The sequence below is a fragment of the Lactuca virosa genome, chromosome 9, assembly GCF_052849685.1.
Source record: "Lactuca virosa cultivar CGN04683 chromosome 9, Lactuca_virosa_CGN04683_v6, whole genome shotgun sequence".
Taxonomy (NCBI): domain Eukaryota; kingdom Viridiplantae; phylum Streptophyta; class Magnoliopsida; order Asterales; family Asteraceae; genus Lactuca; species Lactuca virosa.
This window is the reverse complement of record NC_136434.1, coordinates 49811462-49831981: the sequence shown is the minus strand read 5'-3', so window position 1 is coordinate 49831981 and position 20520 is coordinate 49811462. Positions and strand designations below refer to the sequence as shown.

Genomic DNA, 20520 nt, shown 5'->3' with positions numbered 1-20520 from the left:
CAACATGTTCACAATTACTCTCATATTCCTCTTGATTTTCTCTCTAACAATCCCATCATCTTCTTCTAATTAACCACCCCAACCTCTAACCGATGTCTGCATCATCGACACCAACATCGTCGACTCATTTGTCACACACTTCCTTCATCAATACTCCTCAAGCGTATCCAAATCTGCATGTTCGAGCATCATCCTCTCTTACCGTCACCATCAACGGAGATACATTCGAAGTCGGTGCCTCAATTCTTCCCCAAAAACTACCACACCTTGAACTTCACCCATATGTTGAATCTCAAAGTCAGGGGCCTTCCAAACCTGAGACCTTCGTTGCAATCACCGTTCACCACCTGTTACCTCCACCGAACCAAGCCATCTCCACCGTTTCTGCCTTCACTATGAACCACACCACCACCATACTTACCAATTTTTGTCACCCCTTCCTTGTTTTGTTTTACCGAGAACCACATTCGGGTGATAGTTCTTTCTCGCTCGACATTTGGGACGGTCAAAAGTTCTTATTCAAAACTATTGATTCCAAACCTGAGACCTTCGCTACAATCGTCGTTCACCACCTGCTACCTCCACCAAACCAAGCCTATCTCTACCGTTTCCTCCTTCACTGTGAACCACACCACCACCGATTTAGCATATTTCATATCCACCTCCCCTATATTACCGAGAACCACAACCGAAGCCATAACTTTCGAAGCCACTAGCAGAACCAGAAACCACCACCCTTCTATCGCCGGAAACACTACCACCGTTCGACCACCTCTTTGAGCTCATGACCAAGAAAAAGAAAAGAAGAAGAAGATAAGCAATTGTTGATTTTTTTGGCTGCGAGGAATACACATCAAGGGAATAAATCAAGTTAGGCACATGATTTCTTATCTGGGCTCATTTAATTAAAGATGCAGTGAATAGTGAATCCATTACCGATAATGTTTACCTCCTAACCAGAATAACCGGGTACCATAAGGTAAGATAAGAACAAAAACTGAAGTTAGATGTTATTTTTTGTACAAATTTTTTAGTTAATTGGTATTTTTTTGTATATGGTAAACTTCAATGATATTTTTTTGTACAAATTTAAAACTTAATTACCCTTATAAATCATTTTCTTTTTAGCAAGTACGTGTTCCATTTTTAGGTGGAACTAAAATGTAGCAAAATAGTTTTATTTAAGTTGGATAAATCTTATGTATGTCCAATCTCATTGGTAGATGAATATCGTAGTCTTCTTTTATTTTCTTTGGTTCTTACTCATATGTTGGTACTAGGTTAAAACCCGTGGAACCCACGTGTGTTGATTTTCAATTGAATTTAAAAATGAATTATTTAATAAAATAATATTTCATTAATTTTGAAAACTTATGAATTGTAATATTGCATTTTTCAATAAAATTTTGATTTGTAAGTATTTAATTACAAACTAAATGGTAAGTATTTAATTAGAAATGGAGATTTTTGAAAACCCTTATTTTTGATGGATGATTCTTGTTGGACATATGCAGATGATGCATTACCAATGTGTGTAATGAAATTATCATAAAATACAACAATACGTAATTATAAATAAATAAAGTAATATGATGGATTAAGTGTGATTTGCTAAAAATGAATAAAATATGCTACAAAAAAGTTGGCTACAAATTTCGAAAAACTTCCTTATAAACAACATAGAAAGTTTTATTTGTGAGTTTGTCATTTTTATCTAAAATTAATAATTTTAATCATTCTCTGCTTTGAACTCTAGATAAGGCAACATACAATTGTCCATGTGAAAAAACTGAATCTTTCAGAAACAAACCAACCTTTAATAACGATTGTCCTTGACTTTTATTAATAGTCATTGCAAAACATACGGCCAAAGGAAACTGTCTTCTTGTGAATTTGAAGGGAATCTTTTTTTCTCATGGAGTTAAAGACATTCTTGGAATAAAAGTCTGGTTTCCAATATTAGTTCCAGTTATTATACGTGCCTCAATAACACGTTTGCCCAATGATAACACCTGTAGTCTTGTGCCATTACATAAGCCGTTTTTCTGATCAATATTTCTCAGTAACATTACTGGAACACCAATTTTTAAAACTAACTTATGATTTGGTAAACCGGATACTTTGAGACCATTTAATACATCAAGAGAGTATAAATTCACATCAAATTGATCATGGACAAATTCGGATTCACATATGCTGTCTGAACTTAAATATTCAACTTCATCTCCTGGAAACTTCTTAAGCAAACGGTCGTTTATTTCCTGGACAACTTCATTTTTTGGAGCAAGTATCGCTCTTTCTTGGAAATAATTTATATCGCTATAGTTCTCTAAAATTGAAGGATATACAAACTCAATTAAGGAACCTATAGGATCATGTGAATCATTAATGAGAATATCATCCGGAATATCGATAATCGTTTCACCGTCGTTCGGACCATCAAGTTTGCCTTCTCCTATATCCAATAGCCAATTTGCAAAATCTCTTATTTTTCCTATATCAGGTTGATCCCTTCCAACAGTTAGCCTCATGTTTTTTGTTAATCTATGGACTTTGCAATGTTGCCATAAATATGAAGAACTCAAAGAAGCATTTACAATGTTCTGTCTACTGCCACCCGGAACAACAGGTAGAATCTGTCTAAAATCTCCTCCAAAGACAATAACTTTCCCTCCAAATGGAATATTTGAGATGGTTGAATTTCCGCACCTTAACAAATCCTTCAAAGTTCGATCTAAAGCTTCAAATGCATGCTTATGGACCATAAGTGCTTCATCCCAAATTATTAAAGAGGTTTTTCTTATTAAGCTAGCCAACTCACCGTCTGGATTTATTTTACAAAATGAATACTGCTATATATTTCGGTATGATTTTATTGGGTGCAGATTTTTTGGGATTTATTGACTGGATAATAATTAGCTTCCCATTATAATAAACAAACTTCCATATTTGCATTGGATTGGATATGAACGAATTTTAAATTTGAAATTAAGATTTCTGCATAATTATCTTTCCGTATACTTTTAGTTGTTGCAGATTTTTCGGATTTACTGATTGACTTTGACTGCATATGAATATGATCTGGAGGGCAGTTTCGTAAATGTAGATGAGGAAAATAAGCGGGAAAAAACGATTTAGGGCTACTGAGAGATTGACACGTGGACAAAATATACTTATTTATTAGGATAGGGATTCTGATTTATGTTTGTATCTATTTCTTTAGCCCATATTGACTTATTCTTCTCTTGTTTTCCTCATTTGCAGGTTCTCAGATTCACATACATATACTTTCGATTACTCTTGCTTATGTATGTTCACTTCGACTCACCCCCATTCCATATTTTGACTCATTTTGCATGTACTTATTTTCATACATGCTGAAAACCTATATGTCAATCATTTTTATTGAATACATGACTGGCGATATTTACTCCATTTTAAGGTGATCCCAAGTAGGGGTGACAAATCGGGTAGTTGTGACATATTTTTAGTGGACACGTCACGACACAATAACTTTTATATGACACGAACACAACACGACACAATGTCGTGTTTTGTTTTACTAACACGAAAACGACTCAATTAAAACACGATACAAACGATCAACACAACAAACGCGAAAAGATAATACAAAGTAAACCCTTTAATTTATTTAATTCAAAATTAATGTTACAAAACATGGCAAACACGAAAAACACAACAAACAAATGTTAATATAGTGTCAATTTCGTGTGGCATCTTGAAAACAATAACGACACGACATGACGTCATATTTTTTTTTACTTGACTTGTATACGACACGAACAAAAATCCAATTCAATTTTTATCGTATCATATAACTGATTTATCACCCGTAATCTCCTAATTATAAGCTTTGCATTGTAACTAAACATAAAGTCATCAAAATAAATCACTTAAATTTTTACGTCTAGTTCCGAGTTTAAGAAAAGAAAGTCAGGAGATAAAAGAAAAATAAATAAAGAACAAGAAAATTTTCTTTTGAAGGGTAGTAGAAGTAGAATAAAAATTAATCATTTTGTTCTTTCTAAAATTATCCTTTTATTTTCCATAATTTATTTTCTTCCTTGTTTTAATGAAACTTTGTAAACACCAATTTATTTTATTTTATTTTTTAGTTTTTATTTTTATTTTTATTTTTGAACTCAGGAACATGGGTGTTATAGTAAAAAGTAAAAGGGTAAATTACACCATTGGTCCCTCGTGCACATGCCAGAAAGCGTGTTTAGTCCCTATTTTTAAAAATTAACTCGGACCGTCCCTCGTATCATTAAAAGGTGCACGTTACGTCCCTCGCGGACATAAAATGACTATCTTGCCCTTTTCTTTTTCTTTTTCATTAATTTTTTAATTGTTTATAACTTATCTATTGTTTTTTTTATAATTATTATTTTTAGAAAATGAAACATCCCTTAAAAAGGAGTTCAAACCCTTTTGGCCATCAACCACCTCCAACTACAGTCACTTCTGGCTACCATCCACCTTCGGCCATCCTTGACCTCCGACCACCCTTGACCTCCGACCACCATCCACCGCCATCGGAAACCACCACTTCTCTCTCTCTCTCTCTCTCTCTCTCTCTCTCTCTCTCTTCCTTATCCCATCTTTAAACCCCGACATCTCCCCTCCCCGTTAATTATTGCCATTCACAGCCACCAACCTCCATCAAAAACGACCATCGGGACCATCACCTACCCTACCATATCTGATAATCTTCACCTGATCGGACTTGTAACCCAAAAGAAAGAAAAAAGAAGAAAGTTGAAGAGGAATCTATGATTAAGAGATATAGGGTCGAAGGGTGGGGGACATAAAACCATAATCCTGCGATCGATTGAGGAGGTGCAGGTGAAACCTACACTATTCATCGTCTTCTCCACCTTACACCTGAAATCATCCAACCACCACCCCTACATCGACATCGACTCCGAACGTGGAGCTCGATGATCTCTATATCTCAGCCACTCATCTCATCCACGATGGAGGTAGAGATCGATCTCTATACAAATGTCGAAACACACAAAGATCGATGACATCTATTGAAACCCTAGCCGACGCCGATTGCAGGGTACATGTGACGAAGCCCTAGCTGATGGAGATCGGAGATCGAAGACTGAATCACAATCACAGGTGGAGGCATCAATTTTAGATGGTTCAAAACCACTTACGCCGGAAAAGATGATGGCTGGAGTACGATGTGTGTAAAACGGCGATAGTTTCCATGAATGTAGCCGGAGTGTAAAACGACGGTCGACGGTGGTATCCACTGATGATGGCTTAAGGATGAATGATTTTAGGGTTTTTGAAGAGTTTGGATAAGAGAGACAGTAAAGGGAAGATACGGTGGGTGGAGAGATGTGGTTGGGTATGAAATGGGACCACATCTTTTTTTTTCTTTCTTAATTAATAATAACGATAATAACATAAAATTAATTGGAAAATATAAACATAAAGGGCATTATGGTCATTTCAGATATGGCAAGGACTAATATTGCAACAAAAATGTGTATAGGGGACGAAGCGTGCATGCTTTAAACAAATAAGGGACGATCCATGTTAATTTTTGAAAATAGAGACCAAACGTGCTTTAATTTACCAAAGTAAAAACGCTACGCCGATTAGCTCAGCACACTTGGGCGTTGAATTGTCCCCAAATAAATACGGGTTCAGTAGAACACACCAAATCCGACAGAAGAAGCAGACGACTGTAACTTAGAGGAAAAGGAAGCGAACGTAAGAGATGAAGGGGTCGACGGAGACGAAGTTCTTGCAGGAACTAGTGCTGTATGCCGCCAGCGCCGCCCTCAGTTGCCTGGTGCTGTTCGCCGGCCTCAAACACCTCGATCCTAATCGAGAATCTTCGAAGAAAGCCCTTGAACAGAAAAAAGAAATCTCCAAGCGCTTAGGTCGCCCCCTTATTCATACAAATCCCTACGAGGTATGTAGTTGGTTTATACGCTTACAATCGACTAATTCAATCTCTTTGAAGATTTTACACTTTCTGATTGACGATTTCAATCTACATAGAACTCAAACATAGTCGTCTGTTCGTAGTTTCTGAAAAATTGTTATTTTACCGGTTTCATGTTTGTAACAAGTGCCACTACGAATTAGGGTTAGGGATTAAATTGCAACAAAGCCCATCGCTATTTGACGATTGAAATTGTGCGCCTCTTTGAATTGATGTAAGAAGTTAAGAAGTATATTAGGGTTTATGATAAAGTTGTTGCCTTGATGCTCTGCTAATACAAGCGATTGTACTGAGAGTCTTGCATAAAAGCACTGGTTAATTGCTTAAGATTAGGGGTTCCTGAATTGTGGAACATTCCAGGCTTCTCCTTGCAAACAAACCATCAATCTTGCAAAAGTGCAAAACATGTGTCTCTAGTTTGTTGATCTTTCTGGATTTGCTTTTCTACAGTTTGCTAAAAGTTGCGGATGCCTGATAACTTGTTTTTATCATTGTTTGCTAATAACAGGATGTGATTGCATGCAACGTGATAAACCCTGATCACATTGGGGTTGAATTTGACTCCATTGGAGGGCTGGAAACCATCAAACAATCACTTTATGAATTGGTGATATTACCTCTACGTAGGCCTGAGCTTTTTTCCTATGGAAGGCTCCTTGGCCCTCAAAAAGGCGTTCTTTTATATGGCCCACCAGGTACTGGGAAAACCATGCTTGCAAAAGCTATTGCTAAAGAATCTGGTGCTGTTTTCATCAATGTCAGAATATCAGATCTCATGAGCAAATGGTTTGGAGATGCACAAAAACTCGGTCAGTTTTCTGATGTTTTTTTTTCTTATTTAGAAAAACAAAATCTTTTGTATTAATCAAATTTGGTTTTTCTTTTTTTGTTTTGCAGTTGCTGCTGTGTTTAGTTTGGCTTACAAACTCCAGCCTGCTATAATATTTATCGATGAGGTGGATAGTTTTCTTGGTCAACGCCGGACTACAGACCACGAGGCGTTGACCAATATGAAGACCGAGTTTATGGCTTTATGGGATGGTTTCACTACAGATCGTAAGTTTTCTTTTCAAAACTTGGATATAGTAATTAAAAAGCCTATTTTAATATTATAAATGGTTTAATAATATTTAATTTATGTAGATAATGCTAGAGTGATGGTTCTTGCTGCAACAAACCGGCCTTCTGAGCTGGATGAAGCAATACTGAGACGACTTCCACAGGCATTTGAGATTGGGATACCTGATCGCAAAGAAAGGGCTCAGATATTGAAGGTGGTTTTGAAAGGTGAAAGAGTAGATGACCAAATTAACCTCGACTCCATAGCTGCATTGTGTGAAGGATACACCGGTTCAGATCTTCTAGAGCTCTGCAAACAAGCAGCGTATTTCCCCATCAGGGATCTTCTAGATGATGAGAAGAAAGGAATTAAAACAAATGTTAGTATTCATGATTTCATTCCTTTTCTCTTTGTCTGAATACAACTACAAGTGTGTTTTGTTGATGTTAATTGAGAAATTGTATTATAGGGGCCAAGGGCATTATCACAAGCGGATTTGGAGAAGGTGGTGCTTACAACAAAGAAGACAAGGGTTGCAGCAAGTGAGTATAGTGGTTTGAGCAGCTCACAATCAGAAGTATGGTCAGTGCCAAGGGAAACGGATGATTATCAAGCAGCAATTAGTGAGCTTTCCAAGATCGTTGTCTCACAGATTATGAACATTAGAGCAGACAATCAAGATCGTGATTGAAGATCATTCATATTTAAGATTTCATCTCCCTCTCAATTTTGATTATATGTCATATTATGGTATGATGTACAATATACTTATGCGAAAAGTTATATTATTACCACATCCACATGTTTTTTATTTTTCTTTAGTTTGGTTATGTAACTTTCAGTGCTAAGTTATTGTTTTTTCCTGAATTCTGTATCGGTTTTTTAATAACAGAATCTGTGATGGGTTTATTTATATGACTTGATCCATGCATGCTTTCAACTTCAAGAATATGACAAATGTTCACCAACTTTGATAACTCGGACTTACTATTTTATATGATACTAACAAACTAACACGGTTTAAAAGAGAAGATTAAAAAAAGGCGACTATTACCATAATCCTTTGACCCACTAGAATCTAGCTATTTTTTTAACATATACTAGTCGGACCAACTCTTCTTATCCGTGTGAAAAACTGGTTATAGCCTCTGATCCTATATAAACGTTTTTTATATATATTTTTCTGATAGAGCTTATTAGTTAATAAATTTGTTAACAATCTTGTACTCCTGTCAAATAGATATTTATTTATCTGAGGTTTTTACATTTTTAGTTGACATTAATATTATATAAAAAGTCAGCAAATTTTTTAAACATTGCAAATGCTCTCGTTAGATTTGGGTGATTCTCATACATTTGAAATTGTGAATCAGTAACAAAATTTAAACCAAACATACCTAAAGGGCATGTAAGGTCTAAATGGAAAACACTTTGTTTTGTACATCTTCATCTCTTAGATCTTGTTTTTATTATTTGCTATTATTATTATTATTTTAAAAAAAATGTGAACATTCTCAAAATAAATAGGTAACCTCTTTTATGTAAGATCTACTGTAATCATATATTCGATCATCAATGTGACAAAACAAGTTTTTCAACTTTAGCCATCAGTTTGACCAACGACAAACACATTTTACCCAAGTCGAAGTTTTGATATAATAAATCTATAATTTTTCCGTTTTGACTGTAGAAAACAATGTTATTAAATCCATAATACTATAATAGCATCTTCATAATGGATCATATTTTTGTTAGACAACTTTAGTTTGACTAACTTTATTTACTTCAGCAAAATAACTCTCCTTTCACTTGCTGCCTCAACTGAGTTGAACCTTAAACTTCTATTATAGTTGGACCAACTAGCGAATCTAAATAGAAAAGCACATAGTTTCTTAATTAAGTGAAGTTGATAAAAACAAAAAAGTCAAAAATACTTGTGGTGAGTTAGGTCGAACTAGTAAAAAACGGCCGGTTTGCAAAAAAACAAGTTCAACCATACCGGTCAAACGCCTTAAAATCATGACCCCTAAAGCTAGATTTTTGTAAAAAAAAAGCCACTTTGCACAACTACGTCTCTTTTCATTTTAATAGTCCACTTTGCAACAACTATTTACTAGTCTCTTTTCATTTTAAATAGTCCACTTTGCAACAACTATTTCCTACAACCAATAAGGTGGGAGGAGTTGTGTTGGTTTTTAAGTTTCCATATAACTCTTTCACCATTCATTTTTATAACATCAAACAATTACATCTCTTTCTCTTTATCTCCAATATGTAATATGTTTTGATAAACATTTCTAACACCCATTTTGCATGTATGAGTTAATTATGGTTGGTTTGTCTAAGTTTTGATTTGGGGTTTTGATTGGGTCGCGGTGCGTGTCACGTCATTAAGTAGCGGCGTGGTGGCCGCTACAACCCACAACCCTAAAACTCGGGCCTTAAGTCATATATAATGGTGCTAACTTTTAGGGTTTCTCGGAATCTTCAGCCTCTTTCTCCTTAGACGAAACCCTAGCCTTATGTGCTTGTGAGAGAGTTTTGAGGTGATTGTGAGGTTTTTGAAGAGGAAAGGAAGCTAGGGAAGCTTGAAGGATTGTTGTCCAATGAAGAATCCACCTTCTAGTCTTTTCCCTTGCATTGTAAGTGACAAAGTTTACTGCTTTATTAGGTTTTATGCATAGATCTAGGATCCATCTTGGTTTTTAGTCATTTTTGGTCATTTTGACCTTATGTTCTTGGAGTTTGAGCAACTCCAAAACTTTGGGTGGCAAATGGGTATGTTTATGGACTTTAGGAAGAAGAAAGATGAGTGTGCTTAGGTTCTTTTGCAACTATTCACAAGATTATAAGATTAAATGGACTTAATCAAGTTAGGGTTGTAGATTAGGATAGATCTAGCCTTTGAATGGATAAAGTTGTAAACTTTATCCATTAAGTCACTAGAAAGAATCATATCCGAAGATATAAGCCTTGATCTTTAGAGATTAAGTGTTTAATGAATTAAGAGTTCCACCAGGGGAACCGTGATGCGGCTTGGGAAAGGTCGTGACACGAGAAATGAATGACATTCATGACCGTTTTGTAATGGCATGACCGCGGCGCGACTAGTAGCTGGGTCGCGATGTGTTGACTGTTGACTAGTTTGTCTTTTGGTCGACTTTGTTGCATTTGAGTCTCGGACCATGAATGGAAAGGGAAAATGGTCTTTTGCCCTAAGATGTCGAATTACGGAAGAAAAGACTCTAAAAGAAAGGAAAATTAAGTATTATACCTTAATCTCTAAGTTAAGGTTATACAATTATGTAGTTGTTCGAGGAAGTTTCGATGTCACATATCTCGTTGTATGGATATATCTTATCAGATATTCAGGTAAGTTTTCACGAACTCTCTTATTATATGGACTACGTGACATGAGGATGTTAGACCATGAAAATCCTCTTGAAGAAAATGGTCGGGGACTGGTCAACTAGAGAAGATCCTCTCGGAGAGAGTCTAGTTGAATTGATAAGTAGAATGATATGATGTTAGGATTATGTATCTTGTATCATGTTGCTTTGCTAACATTAGTGGCCTAAAACTCCATTAATAAGGAAGACAGTAAGATTAGAGGCCAATTGTATTCCTATGTTAAACATAATAAGATTGAGTTAATGTTTGTGATTAATATGATAGTTTGAACAATTTGAGAAGTTGCCATTAACATTGGGATTGATCATCCCAATTAAGTCATTACATAATAGGAATGAATAGACTGAGTCTAGGGGAGCTACCCTTGTTGGTAGATAACTTAAAATCATAGGACTAGTTACTTACCATCCGATCTAATCAATTTAGGGATCGGTGAATAACTTACCAATATCGTTATAAGGAGATTAATTAATTGAACTATGACGGATTTTACAAATATTATTACCTTCAAATTATGTTATCTATACAGTTAGTCATGGTTGTTATTTGTTTATTCATATGGCTGATAAGATTAGTTGTTATGTTTGTTTGATTATTTATATGATTATACTAGTGACACTATGTAATTCCCTTATAATTTCTTTCTTTTAAGATTGATTGATAAGAAGATACTGATATGTTAGTACACTTTTGTTCCCCATATGTTCGACACCTTTACTTTTACCTGAGCTATGTTGTCATTGACCAGGTTCACTGCCTGTTGTAGATAGTCAGTTTGGTTGGTTAGGAATTATAAATGTAAAACTAGATTTATATTTCCAAGTCTATATCTTTTATGTCATAAGTTTTTGGACGTCATTATCAGATGGAATAGTTTTCAAGTTATCTCAAGTTTATAGACTATCTTTTACACATCAAATTTTTGGCGCCATCATCGGGGAATAGATTTCAACTAATATTGTTGTATCTAATTATCGATCAATTGATCTTTTATGAAGGGAAAGTTATTTTTTTGTTTGATTTTTAAATTTTAATTTTCGTTGATGACGATTTCCCTTGTCGGGAAAGGTATTTTGCTGTTCTGATGTGTAGGACTTCAAGAAAACTAAGTGCAAGGTTACAACCGAAAGAATTTACTCAAATTAGTACCAATTAACCTTAACTCCATAGCTGCATTGTGTGAAGGATTGTCACACCCCAAAACCGGAACGACGGAAACGTTCGGGGGTGGAGGACGTTATGTTTAGTATCACAAGATATGCATTATAGTAAGCAAAGTAATGAACAACCATTTCATTAGAAAGAAAGTGTTTACAAGGTGTGTGTTCACGAAACATAGAATACATAAGTAAATAACAAACAAGACTTGAAGCTATACTGCTCCATCTTCTGAATCCCAGCACGAGTACCTGTCTACTAGGCGTTTGAGAATACAAGTTATTTGAAAGAGTTGATCAGCAATTAAGTTGGTGAGTTCATAAGATTTTAGTGATGTAAGTAAGTTGTAAAATGTTGTGGTAAAATGCTGTTGAAAATGTAGTTGAAAAATGTAGTGAGTTGTAAGTTCTGTTTAGAAAAGTTCGCATGTTCCTCTTAGAAAATCCTATATTTCCTACTTTGATGAAAGATACATAAAATTGATTCTACAATCCTTTCTATGAGTACTAAATGAATACAAGTGATATAAAACTCAGAGTAAACAAACAATCGACTGTGCGCATCTGCCCTAAACTCACAACCAAACAAGGAACAGGGAGTAAGGCGGATAGCACACATCCCATTGTTTGTTAGATCATTGTTGTATATAACTCTGGCGTGTTCACTTGTTACTCATGGAGTTAATTATAATGGTTCCTTTATATTTAATGAAAAGATTCCTTAAGAAAACCCTTATTTCTTATAATAAAATGGTGATCACAGTGATTACTTCTATAATCACTTAGTTTATACTGGCTATATATGATCTAATATCGGATAGAGAGTTAATTGGGTGAATCTTCCCTAAGCCCATAACCAAACAAGGAACAGGAAGTAAGGCGGAAAGCACACATCCAACTACCTATTGGGTATTAATGATATATAACCGTGATGTATAAACTAAAGTATTACAGAGTTAATCACCTAAGGTCCTTTAAATTTATACTGGTTTAATAAAATGGATTAAACCCTTAACTAGTAAGTTTCTAGTTTTGTATACCAAAAGTTCTGATTTGGAAAGTATGTTTTGTACTAGAAAACTGTGCATTGACTCTGTGTCCTATGCCTTGACCCATACCTGGTACCCTTATGATGACTCAATGTATACTGGACATATATATCTAGAATCGAATAGATAATAGACTGGGTGAATCTGTTCCAAGCCCACAACCAAACAAGGAACAGGAAATGAAGCGGAGAGCACACATCCTATTACCTATCGGATCCTATTGATATATATATGTATCCTTTGATGTATACATTAAGGAATCATAAGGTTAGCATTATGGTCCTTTCTACTAAACGTAGCCTTCTACCAAGGCATCAAATGTTATGTATGTTTGTTTCTTGTATGAGTGTGTATTTTCCCGAGTGAGACTCTCATTAACTAAATATAGTTTATACATTAATGAATGTGTGAGCAGATCACAAAGTAAATGTAATAGGGAAAATAATGTTTTTCCTCAGCAGTGACACTGTTGGCTATAAAGTAATAAAATACAGACTCCAGGTAGTATTAAATGTACAATACACCTCAGGGAGTCTTTTTGCCTTTAATTCCAAGTTGGTTAATTAAAGGTTTAAATGTGAACTCGAATGTAACCATGCTGATCGACGACTGAATAAAAGATGACCCTCCGGTGTCATATGTAGTGAGGTGACATTTGTCACCCCTTGGCCTTATCGGCTGGGACTGTAGCTAGCAGCCAGGGTGTGGGAGTGTCTGTCCCATATAGATCTATACACAAGATGCCCGCTCTCCCTCCAGGAGACTCTGGTTACAATATGATACAACACTGTATTGTTGTATCCTTAAATAGTGTGTCACATTAATTTATCGTATAACAGTGTTTGTATAGTAAGTCATAGTGTAGTAGTGTAGTAATGTTCTCTCTGTACTAGTGTATAGTACACTCTCTTGTATAGTGTATAGTGTGAAATGTTTCTCATAATAGTGTGTTCTGACTCATGTATGAACTGACTCTTTGTATGCTTCATTGTACTAGAAGTAAGGAGTAGTGTCTTCCTAAACTATACCTATTATAGTTTACTCATGTTTTACTTGTACTGTTATTGAAAAGACTCTTTTATCTACTAAGTTATGCTTGTACTTTAAAAACGGAGTTTTGTAAAACTATAAAGTAACATAACTCTAAAAGAGTTTTTGAAATGTTTTGATCACTTATAAACGACATAAGCAATCTTTTGAAAGATGTATATAGCAAACATTTACACAATTATCATTGTGTTCAACTTGTATTCCCCCCCCCCCCTTAAAAGCATTTAAAACAGTTAAAAGATTCATTACGGGGTATGAACTCACCTGATGTGGGTGATTCAACGAATACGCGCGTAAGGATGAGAAGTTGCACGAGTGAAGTCCCGAGACACAACAAGTCCTAAATGACATACATTGGCATATACTGACATAAATATAGTGCTTGGAAGCAACCAAATGCAAGGAAACACCTCACGGGACTAGGAAACACTTTGACCAAGTGTTGGAATCACATGTGATTGACCTAAAGGGTGTTTATGGCCATGGTTTGGTGTTCACGGCCATGTGTTTACGGCCAAGGGAGTTTACTCCTGGCCGTAAACTCTCTAAATGGTCACATTTAGGGTCTTAAAGGTAAGGAGTCTCAAGGGTTCAAGTGTTCTTAGGTTTAACAAGAGCCTAGTGAAAGAACCCCTTTCTATACTTTCATATTTCTGAAAGACCCAAACTTTCATACTTGACAATATAGTTATTCCAAAACATGCTACATGCATATTTATAAAATAATATTTTTACATTGATAAAGTCATTACAAAAGATTGGATACAAACCGACTATGTTTTAAGATTTTACATAACTACCCAGGATATTGTAATTTTATACAAACATAAACTGAAGTACAAAAGTACTAATACAAACTATTCTAAGTCTTCCAACTATACTGGGTGCTTATTGCCTGCATTATGTTAAAACATTGGGAAGGGTAAGCGATAACGCTTAGTGAGTTCAATAATAGATACAATATAACGTTATGCCATATATATACCAATATGGCGGAAGCAAATAGGAGCAAGGAACAACAAGACATAACGTGATAAGCTTTCCATACTTGATATACAATCAATAAAGCTTTGGCCCAAATGGCACAGAAGACATACAACTTCGGATTAACCTTTTAGTAGATTTCAGGCTTATAGCCCTGTCTAACCTTCTGCCAATGCCATAGAATAGAAATCATTCTCTTATGGAGACATGTTCTACATGGCCAGAGGTTACATACCAGTACCAATATGAATCTAAGTCCTTTCACTGATCACATGGTCAAAGGTATTTCTTTTGCTATTAAAAATAACGAATAATAATGACACGTAAAAATACTCAAGAATATTATTTTGCTAGAATATCCAGACTTTCAGCCTTATCTTAGCATACTACCGAAGCCAAAGTGATGCCTATGTCATACACTTCAAGTCAAAGGTATAGCTCCGTTAGTATTCCGTTAGTATACAATTCATGTTTTACATAGCCAAAGGTATAAAACCAAAATAACACAGGAAAATAACCCGGAATAATAATTCTGAAAAGCACATAGCACATATAACACATAACATACAATTATTCCTATATATTAAACTCACCTTAAATTAACCGGGGGTCAAAATAATAATTTGGGCAGCACTTCGGCTCTAAATATGACTTTCTTCGTTGAAAACCAGGAGTTTTCTTGAAAACCGGGCCCTGCGAGGGTTGGGCTTCGAAACCGAAAAGATAAATTTTCCGGGTCTTCGGGCACTTCGGGGCGTGTTTCGGGCGTTGGAAATAATTTCGGGGCTTCGTGGGATATCAAAATAATGAAAATATAGAAAAGAGGGGTGAAAATGGTCATTTTCCCATTTTCCCCGGGTAATCTCGCAAGGCTCCTATTTATAGGAGGGGAAATCCAAAGTTCGGCCGAGAAGGGACACGCGGCAGCGAGGGGTTCGGACACGTGGCATCAGGAGGCGAAGGCACGCATGCGAGGCTCGGACCAGCTGGCATCGGACAGATGGCTTCTACACGCGTCGGTCCTGCGAGAGCTCGGTTCGGACGGCTGGAAGCTTCTTAGTGGACCGAGCTTCGATCCAATGGGGGTACAGGGTGACGACTTCGGACCAATCAGCGGGTGCCACGCGAGGCTGCGGTCCAATTAGAAGACGCCACGTGGATCGAACACTATTCATGCAAAAATTATTGAAAAATATGTCCAATCTTGTCAAATCCATAACTTTCTCATACAGGCTCCGTTTTTTGACGTTCTTTATATGCACGCGTAGAGAAAATTATGCTCTACAACTTTCGTTTAGACTTCATCGGAAAATTTTGACTTTATTTTTATATTATTATTTTTAACAGACCGGGACTGGTAAATCCGTTAAAAAATCATAACTTCTTCATCTGACGTCCGTTTTCGTCAGACTTTTTACCGTTGTACTACTAATGACGAGACCTTCGATTCTCGTTTAGGTTGTGTCGGCTAAAAATCACTCGATCTAAAATTTGAGTTTCTAGTTGTCTACTGCTAAGCTGAAACTTAGAAAAATCATAACTTCCTCATACGAAGTCAGATTTTGGCGTTCTTTTTGTCGAACTTCTCGGTTTCATGAATACTACAACTTTCATTTAGATCGCTAAGGCTAAAAAGTAGTTTATCAAAAAACTCACTTTTTACGTCATTCGGCACCGTGTCGGTTTTATCGCGGATCTTCGATTGATCATAACTTCTTCGTTATAACTCGGATTTCGATGAGGTTTTCGCCTATATGTTTCTAAAGAGATTATCTACAACTTTCAATAATAAAATTTTACTTATTTCAAATTTTATATTTTCGCTAATTTTCACTATATGACTTTTAATTGGAATCTCATAAGACTTCCAATATTTTATTAGTGATTCTAAACATAGTTTTACTTTATTTCTAGTAAAAACTATTTGTTAGAACTCAATACTCAATTTCTCATAATATTTCATAATATTATTAACTTTTTAATTTACATAACACGATTTCAAAATGTGTATGTTACACCTAGATGTGTTTAAGGTCCAAGACTTGACCATAATTGGAGTTTACGGCCAAGGGTGTTTACTCTTGGGCCGTAAACTCTCTAAATGATGAGTTTGGTGATGATTCAAGGTCTTACAAAGCACAAGGGAGTGTTCTAGCCTCAAATCCAAGCCTTAGGAAGAGTTTATGGCTCAAATGGCACCTTTATAGGGGTTTACGGCCATGGGAGATGGCTTGGCCGTAAACTCCTTTTGGTCTTGCATTCTTGATGTTTTCAAGGCTCTATGTATGAGTCTTAACTAGATATCAAGTATAGGGAAGAGTACTTACGATATAGAGGCTTGAAATGGTCGATTTTGGCCAAGAACACTAGTGTGTGTTCTTGGTGTTCTTGGTGAAACTTGAAGATTTGAAGATCTAGTTCAAATGGATGTTTTCATGAATGAAATCAAAGAGTGTAACTAGGAGATGAAGTGTAACAACAAATCAAGGAAGGAACACTTAAATTTTTGATGATCTAAGATGATGAACTCGATGATACTTGAGAGAGAATTGAAAGTTCTTGAGTTTGGAAGTGAAAGAATGGCTAGAAATGACCAAGGGTCATATATATGGACTTGAGTTTACGGCCACATGAGTTTACGGCCGTAAACTCATTGGCATTGTGGTCGTGAACTCCTTATGATGAGGTTAAGGCCCGAATGTTGCACAATGTCTCTAGCATGTACATTCTAACACTCATTCCTTAAGTGTACTATGCTTAAAACTCCTTAGAATGACCTTTAACCAGGCTAGAACTCATTACCAATGAGTCTGACACTCAGTTGAGTTTACTGACTGAGCTTTAAAAGCAAAAAAATTTCGGGTTGTCACAAGGATACACTAGTTCAGATCTTCTAGAGCTCTACAAACAAGCAGCCTATTTCCCCATCAGGGATCTTCTAGATGATGAGAAGAAAGGCAAAAAAATCAAATGTTAGTATTCATTCCTTTACCTTTATCTAAGTCGGGTTAAAACTGGCACCAAATTATAGAGTCTAACCTGAGCAAAAAATCACGTGGTTCCCAAATTAAGTAAAGCCATTAAAAAAAATCAAAAACACTTGTGGGGGGTCCGGTTATGTACCTTAAAAAAATGGACCAACCAGTTCAACCGGTTAAAACCGATCGGGCACCACCGATTTTTTCTTTTTTTTTAAAAAAAAACGAATGAAATATAATGGAAAAACACTTGTACGGTTTATTGAAAAATAGTTGATTATTAGTTCATTGATAAAGTGAGGAACGGAAAGTGGGAGTTTTTTGCAATGTCTGACGTCAATTCTAAAGCAGCGAACGGATGCGAGAAAGGCACAGTTGGGTTTTTTTATTTTTCACTTTTAATTTTTTATTTTTATAGATTTGTAAAAGTTATAGAATGGGAAGGAGTTGAGGCATGTGAGCTTCTTTTTATTAGAGCAATTTATTTATTTATTGATAGTTTGAGAGTGTTGATAAATAGTGATTAACTTTTTGTTATCAATCCCATAATTTAAATTAACAAATTGTCTGTGGTAACATATTTTTTCTCCTTTTAAAATGGTTTTTTAAGACATTTTTCTAAAAAACAAATTTAAGATAGGTCATTTATTTTTTCCAAGGTAGTTCCTAATTTTTCTCCTATAGATATTATAAATAAAATTGAAAATTTAGGTAGGTCTAGGACCTACCTTTAGTCTTAGTAGCTACGTCTAAGATTTCATCAACGTCTAAGATTGAGTTCGGTGCTTTGGATGTATAATGTGGTTATTTTATTTGTCATTGTGTCTAATTATATTGCATTGAATACGTGTTTTGTTGATGTTAATTGAGATTTTTTATAATAATTTAGGGGCCAAGGGCATTAACACAAGCAGATTTGGAGAAGGTGGTGCTTACATCAAAGAAGACGAGGTTGCAGCAAGTGAGTATAGTGGTTTGAGCAGCTCAGAATCAGAAGTATGGTCAGTGCCAAGGGAAACGGATGATTATCAAGCAGCAATTAGTGGGCTTTCCAAGATTGTTGTCTCACAGATTATGTCATTATGAACATTAGAACCGACAACCAAGATCGTGATTGAAGATCATTCATATTTAAGATTTCATCTCCCTCTCAATTTTGATTAGTCAGGATTATATGTCATATTATGGTATGATGTACAATATACTTATGCAAAAAGTTATCTTATTACCACATGCGTTTGATTTTTCTTTAGTTTGGTTTTGTAACTTTCAGAGCTAAGTTATTGTTTTTTTTTTCCTGTATCAGTTTTTTAATAACAGAATCATGTGATGGGTTTATTTATTTGACTTGATCCATGCATGCTGTCAACTTCAAGATCAAGAACATGACTAATGTTCACCAACTTTGATAACTCGGACATTATTATTTTATATGATAGTAACACGGTTTAGAAAGAGAAGATTAAAAAAAAAGGCGACCATTACCATAATTGTTTGTTTTTACCAGCAGGACTTATTGACCCACTAGAATCAAGCTATTTTTTAACTTATACTAGTCGGACCAACTCTTCTTATCCGTGTGAAAATTAGTTATAGGCTTATAGGCTTTGATCCTATAAACGTTTTAAACTAAACACATCTAAACAGTATCAAATTATCAAAAGTGTGTGCGTGTGTAATCCTTTAAAAAAAAACCTAAGCAACATGTAACTAAGGTCTAAATGGAAAACACTCGGTTTTGTACATCTTCATCTCTTACATCTTTTTTTTTTTTTGTTATTTGCTATTATTATAATTATTACTACCATAAAAAAATGTAAATATTTATTATACATCATTTAGCAATGTCGGTAAATGTTTCTACCTATTCTTTTCATTTCTTTACTTTGTAAAACGACACTTTACACCATTTTACTTTGTAAAATATCATTTTCACCCTCAATTTTGAACTTTTTAAAATATCATTTTCACCCTCTTTATTTTCTAAACTTCCGTTGTTTAGCCCTGTAGTATATATAATCTGATTTTTCTACAGTTACTACCCCTCAACTTTGTAAAATCTTACTTTGACCCTCTTTGGCTTTGAACTTTATAAAATATAACTTTCACCCATTTGACTTTCTAAACATTAGTGTTTATCCCATCCCCTGACAATTACCATCCCTCAACTATATAAAATGTCATTTTGACCCCTTAGCTTTGAACTTTGTAAATGTCACTTTCACTCCCTCGGCTTTCGGAACTTTCGTGTTTATTCTCGTAATATATTTAATCTGGTTTTCCTTAATAAATTTCGTTCATTAACATAAAAAAAACTAATTTATTAAGTGTTTATTTTTATGTATGTGTCAGTATAAATTTGAGATGATCAATGTTTCGAAGTAATTTAGAACTTTCGTTCCTTAATTTTATAAAAAAAAATTACTTGGTTTTTTTATGTACGTGGTGTCGGTAGGGCTGTAAAAGAACCGAACGTTCAACGAACTGTTCGTGAACCGTTCGGCGGAAAGTTCGTTTATTTAGTTAAATGAGCGAACATGAACAATAGTTTTGTTTGTTCAATTATGTTCATGAACATTCGTTTATGTTGTTCGTTTAAGTTTGTTCATTTTATGTTCATATATGTTCAATTTGGTTTGATTACTTTACTATATTATATGTTCATATATGTTCAATTATGTTTGTTTATCTATTTCCGTTTATATTCGTTTAGCATGTTCACGAACATAAACGAATAAACATTAACAATGTAATTTGTTAAATGAACGAACATGAACAAGAAAACTCGTTCGTTTATCCGTTCGTGTTCGTTTGTTTGTTCGGATAACTTAAAACGAACGAA

The 20520-nt window shown here is 35.1% G+C and overlaps 2 protein-coding genes across 3 annotated transcripts; one reads left to right on the top strand and one right to left on the bottom strand.

Moving 5' to 3' along the window:
• Positions 1-1913: 1913 nt before the first annotated feature.
• LOC145139219 (uncharacterized) lies at positions 1914-2765 on the bottom strand. Its single transcript, XM_079073125.1, has one exon. It carries the CDS (start codon positions 2763-2765, stop codon positions 1914-1916), a length of 852 nt encoding a protein of 283 aa, XP_078929251.1.
• Positions 2766-5678: 2913 nt separating this feature from the next.
• Positions 5679-18674, top strand: LOC145138318 (uncharacterized). 2 transcript variants are annotated; one of them, XM_079072420.1, is made up of 5 exons: positions 5679-5956; positions 6498-6798; positions 6887-7045; positions 7133-7428; positions 18568-18674. In XM_079072420.1, the coding sequence occupies exons 1-5, from the start codon at positions 5759-5761 to the stop codon at positions 18655-18657; spliced, it is 1044 nt and encodes a 347-aa protein (XP_078928546.1). In that variant the 5' UTR covers positions 5679-5758; the 3' UTR covers positions 18658-18674. The 2 variants fall into 2 exon arrangements, with proteins under 2 accessions (XP_078928546.1, XP_078928545.1); XM_079072419.1 differs by lacking the exon at positions 18568-18674 and adding an exon at positions 7519-7962 and having other exon boundaries at positions 5689-5956.
• The last annotated feature ends 1846 nt before the right edge of the window (positions 18675-20520 follow it).

Excerpts from the sequence above, each read along its gene's own strand:
- LOC145139219 (XM_079073125.1), bottom strand. The coding sequence starts at position 2,765 with ATGGTCCATAAGCATGCATTTGAAGCTTTAGATCGAACTTTGAAGGAT.
- LOC145138318 (XM_079072419.1), top strand. The coding sequence starts at position 5,759 with ATGAAGGGGTCGACGGAGACGAAGTTCTTGCAGGAACTAGTGCTGTAT. Across the intron at positions 5,957-6,497 it reads TTCATACAAATCCCTACGAG|GATGTGATTGCATGCAACGT; the intron begins GTATGTAGTTGG and ends TGCTAATAACAG. Across the intron at positions 7,429-7,518 it reads AGAAAGGAATTAAAACAAAT|GGGCCAAGGGCATTATCACA; the intron begins GTTAGTATTCAT and ends ATTGTATTATAG.